At 42.0% G+C, this 18,785-nt stretch overlaps 1 protein-coding gene across 9 annotated transcripts in view; it reads left to right on the top strand.

Moving 5' to 3' along the window:
- Positions 1 to 5,619, top strand: part of ATP6AP1L (ATPase H+ transporting accessory protein 1 like) — a 45,298-nt gene extending 39,679 nt beyond the window's left edge. For all 9 annotated transcript variants that reach the window (XM_010386042.2, XM_030928008.1, XM_010386044.2 and 6 more), the window contains one exon: positions 4,990 to 5,619. In XM_010386042.2, the coding sequence (XP_010384344.1) occupies positions 4,990 to 5,292 (303 nt within the window). In that variant the 3' untranslated portion in view covers positions 5,293 to 5,619. The remainder of the gene's footprint in view (positions 1 to 4,989) is intronic.
- Positions 5,620 to 18,785: the final 13,166 nt, after the last annotated feature.

Raw genomic sequence — 18,785 nt, 5'->3', positions numbered from 1 at the left:
GTTTTTGGTACCAAAGGAGCTCAATGTTTGTTTAAAAACACCTGAAACAAACCTAGATGCTTAAGGAAAAGAGAAGTAGATGCCTTTAAAAGAATATGGGTGGGTTTTTTCCTTTGCCTTTTAAGGTATGAGATGGAATAGGATAGACAATTTTATCTCCCCGTACCCCCCACCCCCTACCCAGGGCTTGCTTTTGCATTCAGCTTTATCCAGCACTAATAATTATCAGTGAGGAATGCCAGCCATCTAAGCCCTAGCGAAGCTGTGGGTGAAGCCAGGGCCTGACACTTCCTGCAATGAGAGGCCCTTCTGGGGAGAGGCATTGGTGGACAATTATTTTATTTCCTTCAGGGAGTGGCACAGTGATCCTATCAGGGAAGATAAGAAGTATATCTGCAGTGTGAGTGACAGCTTTGGCAGTTAATAGGAAGGGACTCAGCGGGGAGTCAAAAATATCCCAAAGATCTTCTTGAAGGTATTTGGAGAAAGGAATGGGGTGTAAGAGATTCCCTTTCACTACCAGAATCTTAGGTTGAGAGACATTCTGTCAAGTTCCTCTATCCTGTTTACCTGTGAATGAAGCTTAGCTTGTTCCTGGCGCTCCCTGAAATAGTAGGCAGGGCTTTGCATGTACCTCTCATGGGCACATTCCAACCTTTTCCAAATATATATGGGCATTCACATATATGCATATTCTTCCCTTCCATCCTTCCCAAGCTTCTGTAGAGAAGTGTGGTGTGGATGAAAGGCAGTTTGGGGTAGGGAAGGAGCTCACATTTTGGAGTCAGACAGACCTGGTTTCAAATTACTGCTCAGCCACCAGGGCAAGTTACTTAACCTCTCTCAATTTCTCACCTATCTTTGTTAATGTAAGGACTACGTGGCCTAAGATAGGTAGAAACACTCAGTAGTGCGCCAGGAGTGGACTAACAATAATTGCTACATGTGAGTGAGCCATGTGTGTTGGTGCTGTGGTTGTTATTTTATGTACTTTGTCTTCAGAACTTACCATAATGCTGCAAGGTCCTTTTATGAATGAGGTGACTGAATCTCTGATAATCACATAATTTTTCTAAGGAGTATAACTGGTAGAGTTAATGGTAGAGGCACGACTCAAATTCTGGACAGTTTGGTTCCAAGGATTCTTTTGTGTGTGTATGTATAAAATGTTTATAAATATTAATATATATTATGTATGTGTATGTTTATACATGTGTGTATGTGTGTCTGTATATATATATATACAGAAATGGCAGTGAGGATACAATGACAACAAGGAATATTTTACAAATAATTTTGCCTAATTAGATCAGGGGAATTGATTGCTTTATACTTCTACCTTGTTCCGGAAATGACTTAGTTGACTTATGGAAATACTACTTATGAAAAATTACTTTCAAAAATAGGCGAATCATTTCACAGCCATTAGGATGGCTATTATAAACAACAACAAACAGAAAATTAAACATACAATCACTAAGGGATCCAGCAACTCTACTTCTGGCTATGTACTCCAAATAATTGAAAGCAGGGACTTGAACAGCTTTCACCTATGTTTATACCTACGTTCATGGCAGCATTATTCACAATAACCAAAAGGTACAAGCAACCTGAATGTCTATCAATGGACGAATGGATCAACAAACCTAGTGTATATGTACAGTGGAATATTATTCAGCATTAAAAATGAAGAAAATTTGGGAGTGATGGCTCATGCCTTTAAACCCAGCACTTAGGGAGGCTGAGGCGGGAGGATCACTCTTGAGCCCAGGAGTTTGAGACCAGCTTAGGCAATATAGTGAGACCCCCATCTCTACAAACAATTTTTTAAAAAGAAATCAACTGGGGGCATAGTGGTATCACCTGTAGTCCCAGCTACTTGGGAGGCTGAGGTAGGAGGATTGCTTGAGCCCAGGAGGTCGAGGCTTCAGTGAGCCAAGATTCTACCACTGCACTCCAACCTGAGTGACAGATGTCTCAAAAAAATTAAATTTAAAAAGAGGAAGGAAATTTGGATACATGCTACAACACAAATGAATGTTGAAGACATTATGCTAAGTGGAATAAGCCAGCCACAACAGAACAAATATTGCATCATTTCACTTATATGAGGTACTTACAGTTGTCAAACCCCGAGATGAAAAGTAGAATAGTAGTTGCCAGGGACTGAAGGGAGGAGGGAATGGGCAGTTAGTGTTTAATGGGAGTAATGTTTCAGTATTGCAAGATGTGAAAATGTTCTGGAGATGGACGGCAGCAATGGTTGCACAACAATGTGAATGTACTTAATAGCCCTGAACTGTATACACTTAACATGGTTAGATGATAAATTTTATATCATATATCTTTTGTAATAAACAATTAAAACAAAAAATTTAGCAAAGACGTGGGGGTAGAGAAAAACAAAGGAAGAAAAGGTCAGTTAGAGCCACCAGTGAGGTTAATATACAAAACCACGAGACCATTTGTCTGCACTGACTGGAGGCGGCACAGGAATTTGGCTCTGAAGTTCTGGAGCAGGCAGTATGAGAAACACTCAGTTACATATTCACAGGGTCCCTAAGACTGCTGCCAGTGTGCTTGGGATGAGCACATTCATCCCTGGTGGTGTGAGATATGTATATCCTCATCAGCATTCGTACCATAAACACTGCTTTCAGGGGGACAGGTGGGCCTTGTTGAAACCCCCTTCATGTGAAGAGATGGCAGAACACAAGTTCAGTCCAGTGGAGAGGAGGTGGTGGTGATGGTGGCTGAGGTATGTGTACAAAAGGCTGCTGTCCACATGCACAGCTCTACTGGCCTGGCTTATGGTGGGAATAGAGTATAGAGTGATGTGGCTGGTGCGGCAAACTCAAGTACCTTGGGTAACTGGTGATTTGGGCTGGGACTGTGGCAAAGAGTAGCCTTCATCACAGTGAGCATTTTACAAATTCAACCGCGCTGATTTTTGCTTTGTAGGAATGCAGGGCTGGTGTTGCTGAATCTTTTCAATAGAAGCTAGATTGGTGGATTCTCACAGGAAATTTTCAGGATATTCCGAGCACTGCATCAAACAAAACTCACCTGCGGGCTAGAAACAGCATGTCTGTATAACCTCTAGTCCAGGAAATGGGTGGACAGTGTATCAGGCATTCTCCACACTTACTGTTCTCAACCAAGTCTTGTTAAGAATTAAGTGGCAGTTGGCCGGGTGTGGTGGCTCATGCCTGTAATCCTAGCACTTTAGGAGGCCGAGATGGGTGGATCACCTGAGGTCAGGAGTTCGAGACTAGCCTGGCCAACATGGTGAAACCCTACCTCTACTGAAAATACAAAATTTAGCTGGGCATGGTGGCAAGCGCCTGTAATCCCAGCTACTTGGGAGGCTGAGGCAGGAGAATCGCTTGAGCCCTGAAAGTGGAGGTTACAGTGAGCTGAAATCCTGCCATTGCACGCCAGCCTGGGCGACAAGAGCAAAACTCTGTCTCAAAAAAAAAAAAAAAAGAATTAAGTGTCAGTCAACTTGAGGACATTCTCCTTGGCTGGAGTTGCAGAATCAAGTGAGGTCGTCTTTTGTCATGGCGGAGCTCGACTCTTCAGGCACCAGTCTAAAGAGAGAGTCACTCTGCCTCTTCACAGGAGAGGCGGAGCAGGGATCCCCAAAGCCAGAACAAGAGTCTTCTTCAGAAGCTGCTTTGGGTTCAATCAAGAGCACAGACAGTTGGGTGAGCAAGGCCCCTTGCATCTATGGAGTGATGGGCGGCCTCAATAATTCTAACACACACGGGACAATGCCAAAGTGCTCACTTAAGCCATCAAAGTGAATTTTCAGTAAAGCACTCATGGATAGTCGGCTGATGTACTCTTCAAAAACCGAGTAGGTGTCTGAATGAGGCAATGCTGTGTAGGGTCATACTTTTAAAGCCAGCTAGACAGGGGGCTATCTTCCACAAGCGATGGCTCTTGTTTTAAAGTAATTGCTTTGTAGTCCTGTTTCATTTTGACAGTATTAGATATCAGTGCCAGTTCTCAATTTGAACCTCTCTTTCTTTCAAGTAATGATACCATTTCATCTGCACATAATGGAAAGCTTTTCTTTCTATTTGGTTGGTGCAAAAGTGATTGTGGTTTTTGCCATTAAAAGTAATGGGTAGGATGCAAGGAGGGGCTGGTATCCACCTCTTCCAGAAATGGGACGAAGTCTGTATGGTAAAACCAATAAAGAGAGAGGGTAGGGAGGAGGAAGAGACAGAACCCACCAGGAGCTATGGAGTGCGAGTCTGATGCCCACTGCCCAGGTTTCAATTACACTGTCAACAACATTTACTGTTGTGTGATTCTAGGCAAGTTACTTAATTTTTCTGTGCCTCAGTTTCCTCATCCATAAAGTAGGAATTAAATAGTAACTTACTCATAGGCTCTTTGCATACTGAAAAAATTAAGGCAGTTTATGGTGCACAAAAACCTTCGATAAGTGTTAGCTTTTATGATTATTATTTATCTTTTACCTCATTAAGGATCATGACATCCCCCTTCAAAGACTCTTCCTCATTACTGTCAATAGAATCAAAGGCAGAGGAATGGAGACTTAAAATCTTTGTGAAACTTATACTAGCCTTATAAAATTTTGAGTGTGCTTTGGATTTTAGAGACAACACAGCAGTTGTGGTTTTTCCATGAAATGGAATATTTCTAAGGATCAGATTAAAAGAGGTTTTCTTGCAGAGCCTTGAAATCAAGGTTTATTTCAGTCTTGAATTTCATGAGCCTCCTAGTTATGATAACCATACATCCCAGAATTTCTGGGTCAGTCCTGTTTTAAGATTGAGTTGCACTGTCCCCATAAGCACAATCGCATTTGTCAAATTGTGTGGTTAAATTATTCAACAAATAGGGTGACAGTATATGAAATTTGGCTACCTAAGGGCCAGAACTGCCAGCCCAACTGGGAAGTAGATTCTAGGAGAGAAGGGATGTATCACTTCAGCTCCTTCCTTTCTCCTGCAGATCCAAGGTTTTGCCATCAAGGGGGGACGATTTACCAAGGCCCGAGACTGCGCCTCCTCCTTCTCGCCAGCTATTCTGATTGGCCTGGCAATGTCCCTGATCCTGCTGCTGGTGTTGGCCTACGCCTTGCACATGCTCATCTACCTGCGGTATCTGGACCGGCACTACAATCTCATCACCTCTCCTGCCCACTTTCCGCAGCTGAAAGCTCGAGACACAGCTGATGAGAAGGAGCTGCTGAGGAGCCAGGGGGCTGAATGCTATGAACTGAGAAGCCAACAGATCAGCAAAATCTATGTTTAGCAGCACAGGCTGGCCCCCACCACGTCCACAGTGGGCTCCGAAAGTTGTTTCTGTTCTATGCTATTTGACTTGTGAATTACAGATTTTCACCAAATGGATTGATTACAAAAGAAAAAAAAAAAGAAAAAACAGAAAAAGGAAATATATAATTCTTTCTGAACCATCCACTGGCCTACGTAGGTAGACTTGGGGCAATGAAAAATGGCATCTCAGGGACCCCACAAAGACAAATATGACTGTCAGTTGCCTCAAAGTACCCTGAAAGCAAAGGAGTATTTCAAGTAGGGAAAAAGAAGGAGAAAGAGAGAGAGAAAGAAAAAGAAGAAGGAGGAGGAGGAGGGGAGGAAGGGAGGGAGCGATGGAGGAAGAGAGAGAGAAAGATTGGCAACACAGAGAAGGGAAAACACACTCGGTCCTCCTTGCCTGTGCCAGTTTGGATGTGATAATTATAGAAATAATAAACCCAAGATTATCTGGAGGTTCATAATTTAAACTATTTTGTAACATAATTTGCATTTCTAGATATTATGTCCCAATTTTGTTTTAAAAATAGTCTTTTTCACAGAAATGTTGAGGGAGGACTCCAGTCCATGTGGCAGAGCACTTTATTTAAGGACCTTCTTGTCCTTTACTTTGCTGTTCAGAAGCAGTACAGCCCCATCCGTGAAGTAGGGGTAATAGTGTTGGCCATATTTTACCTTTCCATCTGGTCATGGTGCCAGCGTTGTCTCATTTGTCTGATTTAGACCTCTATGAGCTCTCATAGGTCCACTTGGAATAAACAATGGAGCGAAGCAATAACAGTGTGCTTGCTATGCAAACAAACACAGCTTTGAGACATATCCCCTGATCTTCCTTCCAATGAGATAGTGTCCTCTAAATGCTTCCTTAATAGAAATTCTAGAGCTACCACTGATGTTCTTACTATCACTGGGTTTCATATGCATTCCTCATCATCCTTTTCAGCTCTTGGCAGATACTGAAGATTGATTCACTCTTCATCCTCACCAAAGCATCTCTAATAATATGCCTTCTGTCTTAAAGAGATCTTAAATATAAAGATGACATTGCATTTTCCCAGCTAGGGTTCGGTACAGGACCTAGGTTCTACTAAGAAGATACTCCTACACAAAACTTCGAATGCAGATGGGAACCATGTGTGGTGGAGGGTCACACACACAGCAAGAGAATCTTCTGGGCAGCTGTCACGATGGGTCTGCTGTCTAGTCCCATCCTAGGTGGCAAGCAGTAGATGATAATGACAGCGAGTTTTCTGATGGGACAGTCTCATGTTGGGCATTTATTTTGTCTGCAATTTTCTTGGCTATGAATGTAGGTTTGGTTCTGGCCCTCTCAGAATTCTGTAAGATCCCATACTTTATAGTAAATTTCTTTCTGTTTTAATAACAGAGTTGATTCTGTAGTCTGCAATGAAGAATCCTGATTTATGTAGTTGTTAGTACCAAGAGGATTGCAGGGAACAGACTCTCAAGAAAATACGAATCTATGATTGATTATCCAACTCCATTTGGCTTTAAACCAGTGGAAGCTGTCAGCCTTAGAGAATGGTATTCAGTAATCAAACAGATTTTTATTGTGGTTCCCTTGAGCATCCACTGGTGTTATAAGTGGTTGTTTGCTAGGTTACAGGTACGTGAAGGGTAAACATAATGTATTGCTCAAACTAGGACACTTTTGAAAGAGAAAATGAGTGTGGTTAACAATTCTCAGATAGCAGACATAAATGGGATGGTGCCAAGGAAACTGGGATAGTCACCATGAGTATGGATGATACCCTGCAGGTTCGGCTGGCTCTTTCTAACTGTGCCCAGTGGCTTACAGTCTGGGAAGTTTCTAAGACTGATCTAAAGGGATCCCTTACCTCTTGTCAGAGGGCCAACATGGTGGAAAATCAGACACAGGTCAGATCCTGCAAACTGCTTACCTGCATTGCTGGTGAAATTCATAGCTTTGCTGGATCTCTTATATAAACACGAGCATAATGATCACAAAACAGAAGAACCCTGACAGGCTAAGAGCAGTGGCTCATGCCTGTAACCTCAGCACTTTGGGAAGCCAAGGCAGGAGGATTGCTTGATGCCAGGAGTTCAAAAAAATTTTTTTTTAAATTAGGTAAGGGTGGTGTCGTGCACCTATAGTTCTAGTTACTTAAGAGGCTAAAGCAGGAGCATTGCTTGAGCCCAGGAGTTTGAGGTTGCTGTGGGCTATGATCATGTCACTTCATTCCAGTCTGAGTGACAGAGTGAGACCTTGTCTCTAGAAATAATAAAATAAAATAGGCCAGACACAGTGGCTTATGCCTTTAATCCCAGTATTTTGGGAGGGTGAGGCAGGAGGATCACTTGTGCCCAGGAGTTCGAGATCAGCCTAGGCAACACAGCAAGATCCTGTCTCTAAAAACAACAACAAAAAAATTAGCTGGGCATGGTGGCATGAGCGGTAGTCCTAGCTACTCAGGAGGCCGAGGCTGGAGGATTACTTGAGTTCAGAAATTTGAGGCTGTGGTAAGCTACGATTGTGCCACTGCATTCCAGCCTGAGTGACACAGTAAGATCCTGTCTCAAAAATAAAATGAAAATAAAAAAAGAGGGGCACATTGAGAATAGAAATAGTGACTTTTGGGAGGATTTAAATTTTTAAGAATATTAAGCTCCCAAATTCCACTATTTTTTCTTGTTAGCAGAAGCAACCTCTAAGAGACAAAGCTATTCCTGCCTTGCTTGAAGACCCTGTGATGACCTCACCAGAAATAGTTGTCTTGCCAGGGGTGTCAATTTTCCTCATTGCCTTTAGGCAATTAGAGTCACATTCTGGCATATACCAGGGAACCAATTGTAAAGTCAAATCTGTGATAATCAAATTGCAAAAATAGTTTTGCTAACTTATGCCACAAAAGATTTGGGAGATTATGTGTGGTAATGGATTCTGGAGGTGCTAGCCCAGGGAATGAGCTGTATAATTTTAGACTGGGATGAATTTTTTGGATATGGGTTCTCTCACCAGAGATTTTGGATTAAATGTGCTGGTTTGAGCGGCTGGAAGTGTTCCTAACAGTTTTCTCAGTTTGTTGATTAAAACCTAGATTCAACAGTGGCACACACTAAATGAAGTAGAGGGATCAGTCATTTCTTAGTGTTAGAGAAAGAAGAGAAATGCAGTAACTTAAATGATTGAGATGTAGGAATGGATTTATCATGCACGAACTGCTCTCCCTCCCCGTAACTATTTTTCTCTGTAAAGGCCCAGAGGACACTCCCTTTGTCATCGCACTGATAAACACATTAGGAATGTGGCATCAGCACTTTTGAAAAGTGCCCTGGTGGCCGTCCTCTGTAGGCTAGGGTGGAGGTAGGTGTTACCTTTGAAACAAAATGCTTAGTTTCCATAGGGATGCTGAGACCCTGGAGTGGTAGAGGGTAGAAGGCTGATGGGCAGGAGTGTTAATCAGATTAGATTATCTTTGTTAATAGTAAATTGGTCTTTGACATCTGTGGCTGGACAATCCACTGGTGTGCCCTTTGATCCACATAATAACCATGTTGATGATAGAATCTAGATCTGGTATAAAAAGCCATACTTGAACCATCATGGTAGGTTCCCAGAGCTGTGTCTGCTCATAACTTGAATCCCTTGAGTGAGAAAGAGACATCTTAAGATGTCTTTATGTCTGATGCTGAGTATTATTATGAGCAGTTGTATGCTTATCCATCAGGTCTTCATCTTTTTGGATCACTTCTGGTATGTTCTGATCTTCAGGTAAAGAACCTACACTATTCATACGAATACTTTTACTATAAACCCATTAGATATGTGATTATTGCTCAGTAATTGTTAGTGCTGCAGAAACACAGCCTAAGAGCTGTCTCCTTGGAGATCTGGAACAAAGTGGCAAAAAAGTGATGTTTGACACAAGTTGGAGTTGAAGGCAAGATGAAAGCACAGCAGAAGGAAACACATATGCAAAGTCTAGGCTCTGTCATGTGTGGAGAATTATGAACACATGTGTGTGGGTAGGTAGATAGAATGTGTTTAGAGGAGTTGAGAAGGAGAAGCTGGAGATGAAGAGAGAGACCGGATCTTTGTGTTCACCTAAAGACTTAGAATCTTGATTTGAGGTAATTGAGAGTCCCTTAAGAGGATTTTAGAGGATTTCGAGCAAGATGATTACATGGTGTAGAAGTGTGAATAGAACAGGGAGAGAAGTGCCGATTAGGAAATTATTGCAACAGCTTAGGCAAAAAATATTAGGACCTGAACTAACAGTGTGATGGAAGATAGAAGCTAAAAGTGGTGTTAGGAGGTTGGCAACCAATTAGCAAATCACAAATGAATGGTAGGTGTCTGATTTGGGGTTGTGAGGATGGTGGTGTCAGGCTCTGCAATCAGTGAGAAAACAGGTGAGGGTGGGAGTGAGTGGCCCCTGCAGTCGCACAGTAGAGGCCTAAGTAGGCAGTTGGTTGTGTGGATCTGGGGAAAAAGAGAGATCTGGACCAGAAATAGAAATTTAGAAATGTAGCAGATGGTGTCAGTGTTACACCCACATTGCTTTGGCACTTACCATTTTGGTGTGTTCTGGCACATCTTTCCATTGCCAACAACTGTCCTCAGGGACTTCTCTACCTATGGTCATGGCAGGCTGGAAGGGGTAAGGAATTAATGCTTTCTGGGAGTAGCCCTCAACCAATGACTCAGGGATTGTGTACAAACGCCACAGCTCGTTTGTTCTTTGCCTGGGAAAACTCTAGAGTATGTTTTATGCTGTTCCCTGGAGCTTCCCAGCAGGACTAAGCCCTTTTGCCGCTTGTGGAATCTTGCTTAATAATTTACTTTATGGGCTCCTTCCTCTTCCCTGTCTCCCTTCCCCACTCCCCTAATGGTGTTTCCAAGTATCATTGCCAAAACAAACTATTTGCATCTACATCCCTGTTTTGGGATCTACTTCTAGGGAAACCCAAACTAAGACAGGTAGTAATGGGCATATGGGGAAAGCTGAAAACTAGGTGGTATTGGTTAAGAAATAAATGAGATCACCTGAGAAGAAAGGATAGGTTGATAACAGACCCCTGGGGACACTATCATTTATGGAGTAGGACAAGAAAGACCAATCTGTAGATTTAGAGTAGGAGAAATCAGAGAGGAAGAGAGCAAACCAAGAAAGAGTAGTGTCCCAGAAATCAAAGGAAAACAGGCTTTCAAGATGAAGGAAGTAGTCAACCATGTAAAATGCTGGAGAGAGATCAAGTGAGAAAAGAACTAAGGAGTGTTTATTTCCTGCATTTGCCCAAAAGGAAGTCCTTGATGAACATCACACTTCACAGAAAAGAGCGAGTAGAGGGAGCTCAGGATATTTATCCCCTGGGGATGTCCCAGAGGGAATGCTTTCGACTGGGTTTCATCCCTTCTCTGATGTTCACTGTTCCTTTCAAGACAGCCCCCTCCACATTCTCTCCTTCTGTGTTTCAGTAACTTCTTCCCTTGTTGCTTTTGACTCAGGGATGGTTACTCCATTGCTACTAGCCCCAGGTCACTACACTCACCCTTGTGGTTCTCCTATACCCTACTGGGACCCTTATAAAAGGTTCTTGTTTAACTAAACCCCACTTAAATTGTCCTAATTTGAGGGTGCCATCTGTTTCCTATTGGAAACAGACTTACACAGGGGTTTAGACAAACTAAAATTTATTTGTCGCTTTGTTTTATATCTAGCAGTTTCAGAGTTTTTCGAAAAGGATTTAAGGCAACCATTTTAATAAGATTTTAATAAGATGGAAGAAACTTGAGCATATCGTAGGGTAAGGCATTAGTGATGAGGTGTTTGTTTTGCCTGCTGCAACATTATGAATAATGCGGTTCACATGTGTAATACACGCCCACGGAAATGCCTACACGTTGTTACCCTGTATCCCAATTTTCGGGCTTTACAGCCTTCTGTTCCTTTGAGATCCCTGGTGCATAAATGTCCATGGGGGTGCATAAATGTCCATGGGTAACTGAGATAGGCTGTGGGCTATGGACAATTCCCAGATAGCAAACTAGAGCTTTCTCACTCAAAAAAGCATTGCGGAATATGAGAGTGATATTACAGAGCAGCTCTGGAATACTCTCTAATTTATATAAACAGTGTGAGAAATCAGTGCTAACAAGCCACACGGTGTTGCATCCCACCAGGCTGACTGCCTCTGCAGTTGGGAGCCCTTGTGCTGGTTGGAGGAACTGGGGAGTAGGGAAAGGTTAAACAAATATATACTAGAGAGGGAAGAAAATTGGTGGAGCTAGGTCCTCAGAGGAACCAGGGTGTTACAGGATCCCCTTCTTGGGGGCGGGTGAGGAACAGCCACTTGCCCTTCCTCAGAGGAGACAAAGAAGGGACACAATCTTCTAGGCAGCATACTGAGCAGCCGTCCTTCTGCCTGTGTCCCTGCCTGTGCCTTCTCCGCCCTCATACCTCAAGGTCATGATTAATGAATCGACCCAACATTTCTGTGTAACTCATTGAGACGACCTGCCTTTATTTCAGATTTCTTTCAGTGCGATAGAACTTGCAGTGTTTCTGTGTGATGCTGTTAGCTCCTGAGATCAACAACATTTTATAGGAACCAAATGGTCCAGAGCAAAACCTCTAGTTCCAAAGAATTGGAATTTAAAATGCAGTTTGAACCTTCTGAAATGTTTATTAAGGAAAAATAGGGCAAATGTAGGTGATCAAATTAGTTGTTATATTTGCAACACATGTAACTCTGATGCTGGCTACCCAGATGTTCCCAAATCCTCTGACCTTCTGTGTCAACCTTTAGTTTACTCTCCTATAAAGTGGCTTGAGCCCCTTTCATGTGAGAAATAAGTCTGCTCCCCATCGTAGCTGGGCATCAGCAGGAGGGTGGACCGGGTGTGCGTGGCGGTGACTCACATTCTCACTGTGCCTTCTGGTTCTGATTTCCTGCCTCTGGTGGTTCTCAGTTACTTCGCTGGTGGCTTCACCTTCTCCCCCTGGCTCTCAGTTATGAGAGCAGCTGCCTGACGTTGGCATGAGTATCACCGATTTTCCTAAACGTTGGGGAATTAATAGAATAGTTATGGCCTAAGGCAGGAAATCATTCCCAATTCTTTTTTCATGGACATTTGATGCTAATCCCTCTCAGAGAACTTCTCACTGGCCATGCTCATCTCTCGGCCTTGAACTTTCACCCTCTTGAGGACCTCTCTTTTTCTTCCCCCACATTCTTTATGCATCCCCCAGTCTCAGAGACCTAAAAACCTTCTCTTCCCAGCCCACCGTCAGAGGCTTCCAAATCCTCTTTCTTTATCATGTCGAACGCTTTGATTCTTCTTTATTGGAACTCTGTTATGTAGGTTGAAATCTAAGAATCTCACCTTTCACAACCAACATGCTCGGTATGGAATTGTTCTTAAAGAAAAGAGCCTTTCTCCATCATGAGAAGGTTTTTTTCTTGCCACCTAGCTCGAACTGCAGCCAGGTTTAGAATAACAACTCTTCACTATCAAACCCTTCCCTTCTCTCCAACCATCCATCCATCCATCCATCCATGCATCCATGCATCCTGTTTTAGATCTGAGATAAAAATGGTTTTACAATGTTAAAAAATAAAATATGTCTAAAATATCTATACATTTAGGTTATGAAGGATACATATTATTTCTTCAGTATAAAAGTTGTCACAGAAAAACTTAGAAATGTGAAGAATTTTTTTTTTTTGTAAAATACTTGGCTGTAGAATGTATATTATTGCAGTTTTTGGTTAAGGAGCTAAATTTTATTTCCAAGTATTTTAAAGTGATAAAGTGTTTTCCAAAATGTTCATCTTTAGCCAGCAATGACATCAATTCTGAGTAAAACCCATCTCTGGCCTTAAAATTTTGTTGTCACATTTATGTGTGACATTGAACTTAGAAACCTACTCAGTGTCTCAATGTTCTCCTCAAACAAGGCACTTTCCATTTCCACCTCAATGAATCATTCCAATAAGATCTGAGACTCTCTTTACATGTTAGTAATTTCCCTGCTCTTTGGGAAGGTCCAGAGTCCAGAGAAATGCACTGATGAAGATTTTGATGTTCTAGCCTTAATTCATCTTCCTTCTTGAGCTCCTGGTACCCTCAGCTGCATCCCTCTTCTTGTTGAGGATGTGCGTATTCTGAGACTGAACCTGATTTTCCAGGACAGCCCTTCTTCTTACAGTGGTATTTTCTTTATACAAACTATAAGGAAGACTAAATTGGTAGAATTCACTTCATGTTCAAATGCCTGAGGTTAGAACTCAGGACTTGCTGACTTTCTTCATTTCTCTGTAGTTTGCATCTATTTCATCCTACATTTGTAAAAGGGTCATTTGATTTGTTTTCTGAGGTATGAGCTCAGAACTGACCTCAAGTGCAGTTAGAGCTCTGCAGGGCCAGATTTTGAAGCATAGACTATTTTCCTTCCTATAGAAGGCCCTCTCTAGGAGAATGAGTATGAAATTACGAGTATAAACTAGGTATGAAGGTGATTCTCTGTTAAGAAAGAGAAAACAAATCACAACTAGTTACAAATTTTGCAAGTTGACTGTGTTCAAAATAATTCTGAAACTTGACAACTTGACTGACTGTGTTCAAAATAGCTTATTTTTAATATTTTTCCAAAAATGTACAATCAAGAGACCATAATGCTAGGAACCCTTCCAGGGCTATGGAAGGAACCTGTATAAGTGTGTGTGTGTGTGTGTGTGTGCATTATTTTTTATATCAACTTTTATCTTAGATTCAGGGAGCACATGTACAAGTTTGTTACGTGGGTAAATTGCGTGTCGTGGGGTTTGATGTATGAATGATCCTGCCACCCAGGTAGTGAGCATAATGCATAGTACCTGATAGTCTTCGAACCCTCATTCCCCTCCCCCGCAGTAGTCACCACTGTCTCTTGTTCTCATCTTTGTGTCCTTGTTTAGCTCTCACTTATAAGTGAGAACATGTGGTATTTGGTTTTCGGTTCCTGCATGAATTCCTTTAGGATAATGGTGTCCAGCTGCATCCATGTTGCTGCGAAGGAAGTGGCTTCATTCTTTTGTATGGCTATGTAGTATCCCATGGCATATATGTGCCACATTTTCTTTATTCAGTTCACCATTGATAGATGCCTAGGTTGATTCCATGTTTTTGCTATTGTGATAGTGCTGTGATGAATACACAAGTGCAGGTGTCTTTTTGGTAGAACAATTTATTTTACGTTGGGTATATGCCCATTTGCTGGGTCAAATGATAGTTCAACTCTTAGTTCTTTGAGAAATCTCCAAATTGCTTACCACAATGGCTGAACTATACGTATTCATTTTTGAGTAGAGATTTAACATTATACACAATTGTAGTAGCTGGTTAAATAGTCTCTGTGAACCTATCTTCATGTCTTACACTAGAATTTGATGTCTGCAGGGCAGGCCTTTTGGAAGGGAGGGAGGGGATGTAAAGTGGGGGAGGGCAAGGACTTCCTGTGCATAGTAGGATATTTAGCAGCATCCTTGACCTCTACCACTAGATACGTGATACCTAGGAGCATCCCCTCCTCCAGTTGTGATGACCACTGGGAGACAGATGTCCCCTGGGAGACAAAATCCATTCCCAGTTGGGAACTACTGGTGTAACTCCTTTGCCGGTGGATTCACAGGTCTAAGGACCCTAACGTGACTATGTGGCAGTCTCAACTTCCAGTTGAATGGAATTGTTGTTTTGTCTCTTGGTGGAAGCATTCCTCTTTCTTTGTAACTAAGAAATCAAAACCAGCCAAGCCGAAAGTTGCAAGTATGGGAAGCAAACTTTTGATGATTTGCTAGTGAATCATCAGGGGTACTAATGAGAGGGTTACTCCTATTTCCATCCCTTAATTCTCAGATTCATGAAGCCTGGTTATGGGAATCAGGTTGCTATAACTTTTGGCCAGTTCTACTTATAATCTCATTTCTTCTCCTGCTGAATATTAAAGATCACTTACAAACTTATAATTTAGCAAGGATCTTTTGTTTGTAAAATTAAGACACCCCCTCCCCCACGTCTTCCAGCTCACTTATGTAAAGAAAAATTAGTCTCAGGCTATCTCATGGATCTCAAGGTCTGGATCCCAAGACCCAGCTAGGTCTTCTTGAGTGGCTGGACATGGATTTGGAATAATGAAGGGTGCTACTTTCTCTGCCTTGTTGTCTTCCCATTATTTCTGCCTTGTTGTCTTCCCAGCTATTTCTCTTTGGCATACGATCTCTCATGGCTTTTGCATGTTTGCTTCCTCTCTTCAGCTCTCTGTGGGGAACAGGCTCCCAAATCTGGCCATAAACAGGCCCCAAATCTGGCCATAAATCTCTGCAGCACTGTGACATGCTCATGATGGCTATGACGCCCACGCTGAAGTTTGTTCGTTTACTGGAATGAGGGCAAGGAACACCTGGCCCACCCAGGGCGGAAAACTGCTTAAGGCGTTCCTGAACCATAAACAATAGCATGATCCTCAATCTGTGCCTTAAGGACATGTTCCTGCTGCAGATAACTAGCCAGAGCCCATCCCTTTGTTTCCTGCTTTAGTTAATCTATAATCTATAGAAACAATACTCATCACTGACTTGCCATCAATAAATATGTGGGTAAAACTCTGTTCGTAGCTTCAGCTCTGAAGGCTGTCAGCCCCGATTCCCACTCCGCACTCTATAGTTCTGTGTGTGTCTTTAATTCCTCTAGCAACTCTGGGTTAGGGACTCTACGACCGAGCTGGTCTTGGCAGCTCTCTGCCTGCACGTAGGCTCATTGTGCTCATTCTAAAATGGCAGCCTTAGTCTCTGCAGAGCCTTCCTGCTCACCTCCCACAAATGCAAATTCCCACTCGGAGAGAATCCCATTGGCCCACTGTGGTCTGTCAGGTGTGCCTGAGCAGTGATTGGCAAGGTCAATAAAAATGCCCTCATCTTGGCATTGGATCATCCTCTTTTATAAGAACCACAGGGCTGGATTGCTTTTCTTCCTGTCTACTGTTGGCAGAAGCTTCCATATTGAGTTTCTGGAACTTCTTTTCTACCCAGTCACCAGTAGAGTTTTACCTTTGCTGTCTAGTGGTCAATCAGCTTCTTTGCCTTCCATTGGAGGAAATGAATGTGGGTGAGCAGCAAATTCCTTTTCCCTTGAGCTACCAGGCTGGGGCAGAGGATGGGAAAGACCCTAGCTCAGGGCTGTTTCATGTCTTCCTGGTGTTCCTGGTGTCCCAAGATGCAGGAATTATACCCTCTCCTTCTTATAGAGCTGGTTCCAACAATGACCATGACATTCTGTTTTGTGTCTGGGTCTATCTTCCTTTTATTTTTTTGGCAGGGGCATGGGGAGGGGAGGGCGTTGTTTCATTTTACTGCAATCAAAATCTAGAAGTCTGCTGGTTAAGATGCCCTTTAGTGGCAATATATATTTATGACTATTTTTCTGGATTTTATAGACCAAACAACTTTCAAAACCAATCTAGATACTGACATATGGTTACCAGCTCTATATTTTGCCACATAAGTTCATTAGAATCTCCCATATCCAATTATCATCATTTAATGTTAGGTTGAACTCTTGCAAACTGTTGTTTTTGTAGGTCAAAAGCAGTTGAATATTGGCAATTTCCCGTGATTCACTCTAATGTAATAAAGCATATTCTAACTTGAGAAATATAGGAAGGATATACCTTACAGTAAAAGACTAGCTCTTAATACAGATTTGTTTAATTTTATGAAAAATGCGCTATACTTTCCTTAATTTTCTGGTTTCATCATGGACCATGACAACTTCATCCTGCTATTGGACTTGTTTTTGGTGTATCTTTTTTTGAAATTCTGGTCTAGTGAAACACACATGGGCGACCCTCTCAAGATCATTCTCATTTCTCATAACTCTTTTTTCCTAGTCTGAGACAGGGTGCTGGCCTTCCCTTTGTCCTAAGCCGTATTTAAAGAGGAGTCATGTTCTCTGAGATCCTCTGAGGCTGTTGTTGGGTGAATTCCTCACGTGCACCAAACGTAGGTATTTAAGAAACATGTTTGCCAGCACACAATTTATTTTTACACTCTCCCCATAAAGAGCATGATCACATTGACAAAAGGAGCCCCAGTCACCTCCTATGGTTCCTCAATGAACTATGCAGGAGTTCTACCAACCACAAGTTAAGCTGATTACCTTTGGAATCATCTTTTATCATCATCTTTGTGTATTTTGCGCTACTTCTCTATCATCTCAGGCAACTCCCCCGTCACCCTCTATTTTCTGCCCAAGGGATCTTCATCTTTCTTACAAGCTAAATCCAGACAGATTGTATAACAAACTGGCTTTGGTTATTAAAAACATCTTTTTAGCTCTTGGCATAACAAGCAAAACCACTCCTGATGAAAAGAAAGCCTGTCCCATATGGTTCTCGAAAGAAGTACAATTTTTTGAATTTACTGTACATGTGAAAATAATAAACAATTTGCATTTCTTTCTTTTTCTAGTAATTCAGACTCTAACCTGAGGGTCTTTAAAGAATGGATTTAGTAATTTCTACATTGTACCACTTTCTGAAATATTACTGATTCTCAATGAAGTAACTAAGCCCTAGCCAAATGTTTTAGTTTATTTCTCTCTCTCTCTCTTTTTGTCAATCTGTAAATGCGTCAGAAAAATGTTTACTGTAATGTTAGACTGTGCATGTGTTGGCATTAAAAGTGTGGTTTTGTCCTTACAGGGAATCAAATAGAAGTAAAATTATAGTTAATTCTTGCTCTCTGTGGTAATGGGGAACAGACTGAGTTTGTACCAATAACACTTGAAAAATTTATTTTAGAAATTAGGTTGAACCTTGTCCTTCACTAAACTCTTGCCAGAAAATCCACACGCAGTCAAGTTGTTCTTCTTTCTCTTCTGCCTGGCTCTGCCCCACGCTGGGGTAGGCAAATGGCCAGCAGGAAAGAAGGGTGGAATCAAAAGACCTATGGCCAAATGTCATGGTCCTGAGGTGATTCTCAGCATGTTGACTAGAGTTATTTGTGGGAAAAGGAAACCACTCTGTAATAAACCAGGATAAAATTTCCCTACTCTTTCAGTAGGTGTCTTGCCTTTCCTTGTGGTTTAAGAGAGATCCCCCAAAACTCCTGTTATCTCCTTTCTAGATTCAGTTTCTAGTTAGCAATTGAAAGAAAGCAGTAGAAGCACTTCAGAAAACTCTGAGGCCTCTTTAAAGATATTCTTTCAAGAACTGATTTGAAGTATAGCTGAGTGGGAAAGATGCTACCACAGAGCCATCTACTTCTAGCCAGTAACCTGCAAGAGAAAGGGCTAATTCAATGTAGTTTAGTCTCTAACCTTTTTGGGGGCAGGTAAGCTCTTTATGGTCTCACCGCTCCCTTGGGGGTTTTCTGTAGACCTGAAGGGGCGGGGCCACGCTTATTCTGGATCAGTAACGTGTCCTATTGCAAGCAGCTCACATGCTGACA

This window comes from Rhinopithecus roxellana, chromosome 3 (assembly GCF_007565055.1).
Source record: "Rhinopithecus roxellana isolate Shanxi Qingling chromosome 3, ASM756505v1, whole genome shotgun sequence".
Lineage (NCBI taxonomy): Eukaryota > Metazoa > Chordata > Mammalia > Primates > Cercopithecidae > Rhinopithecus > Rhinopithecus roxellana.
This window is presented reverse-complemented; position numbering and strand designations above follow the sequence as displayed.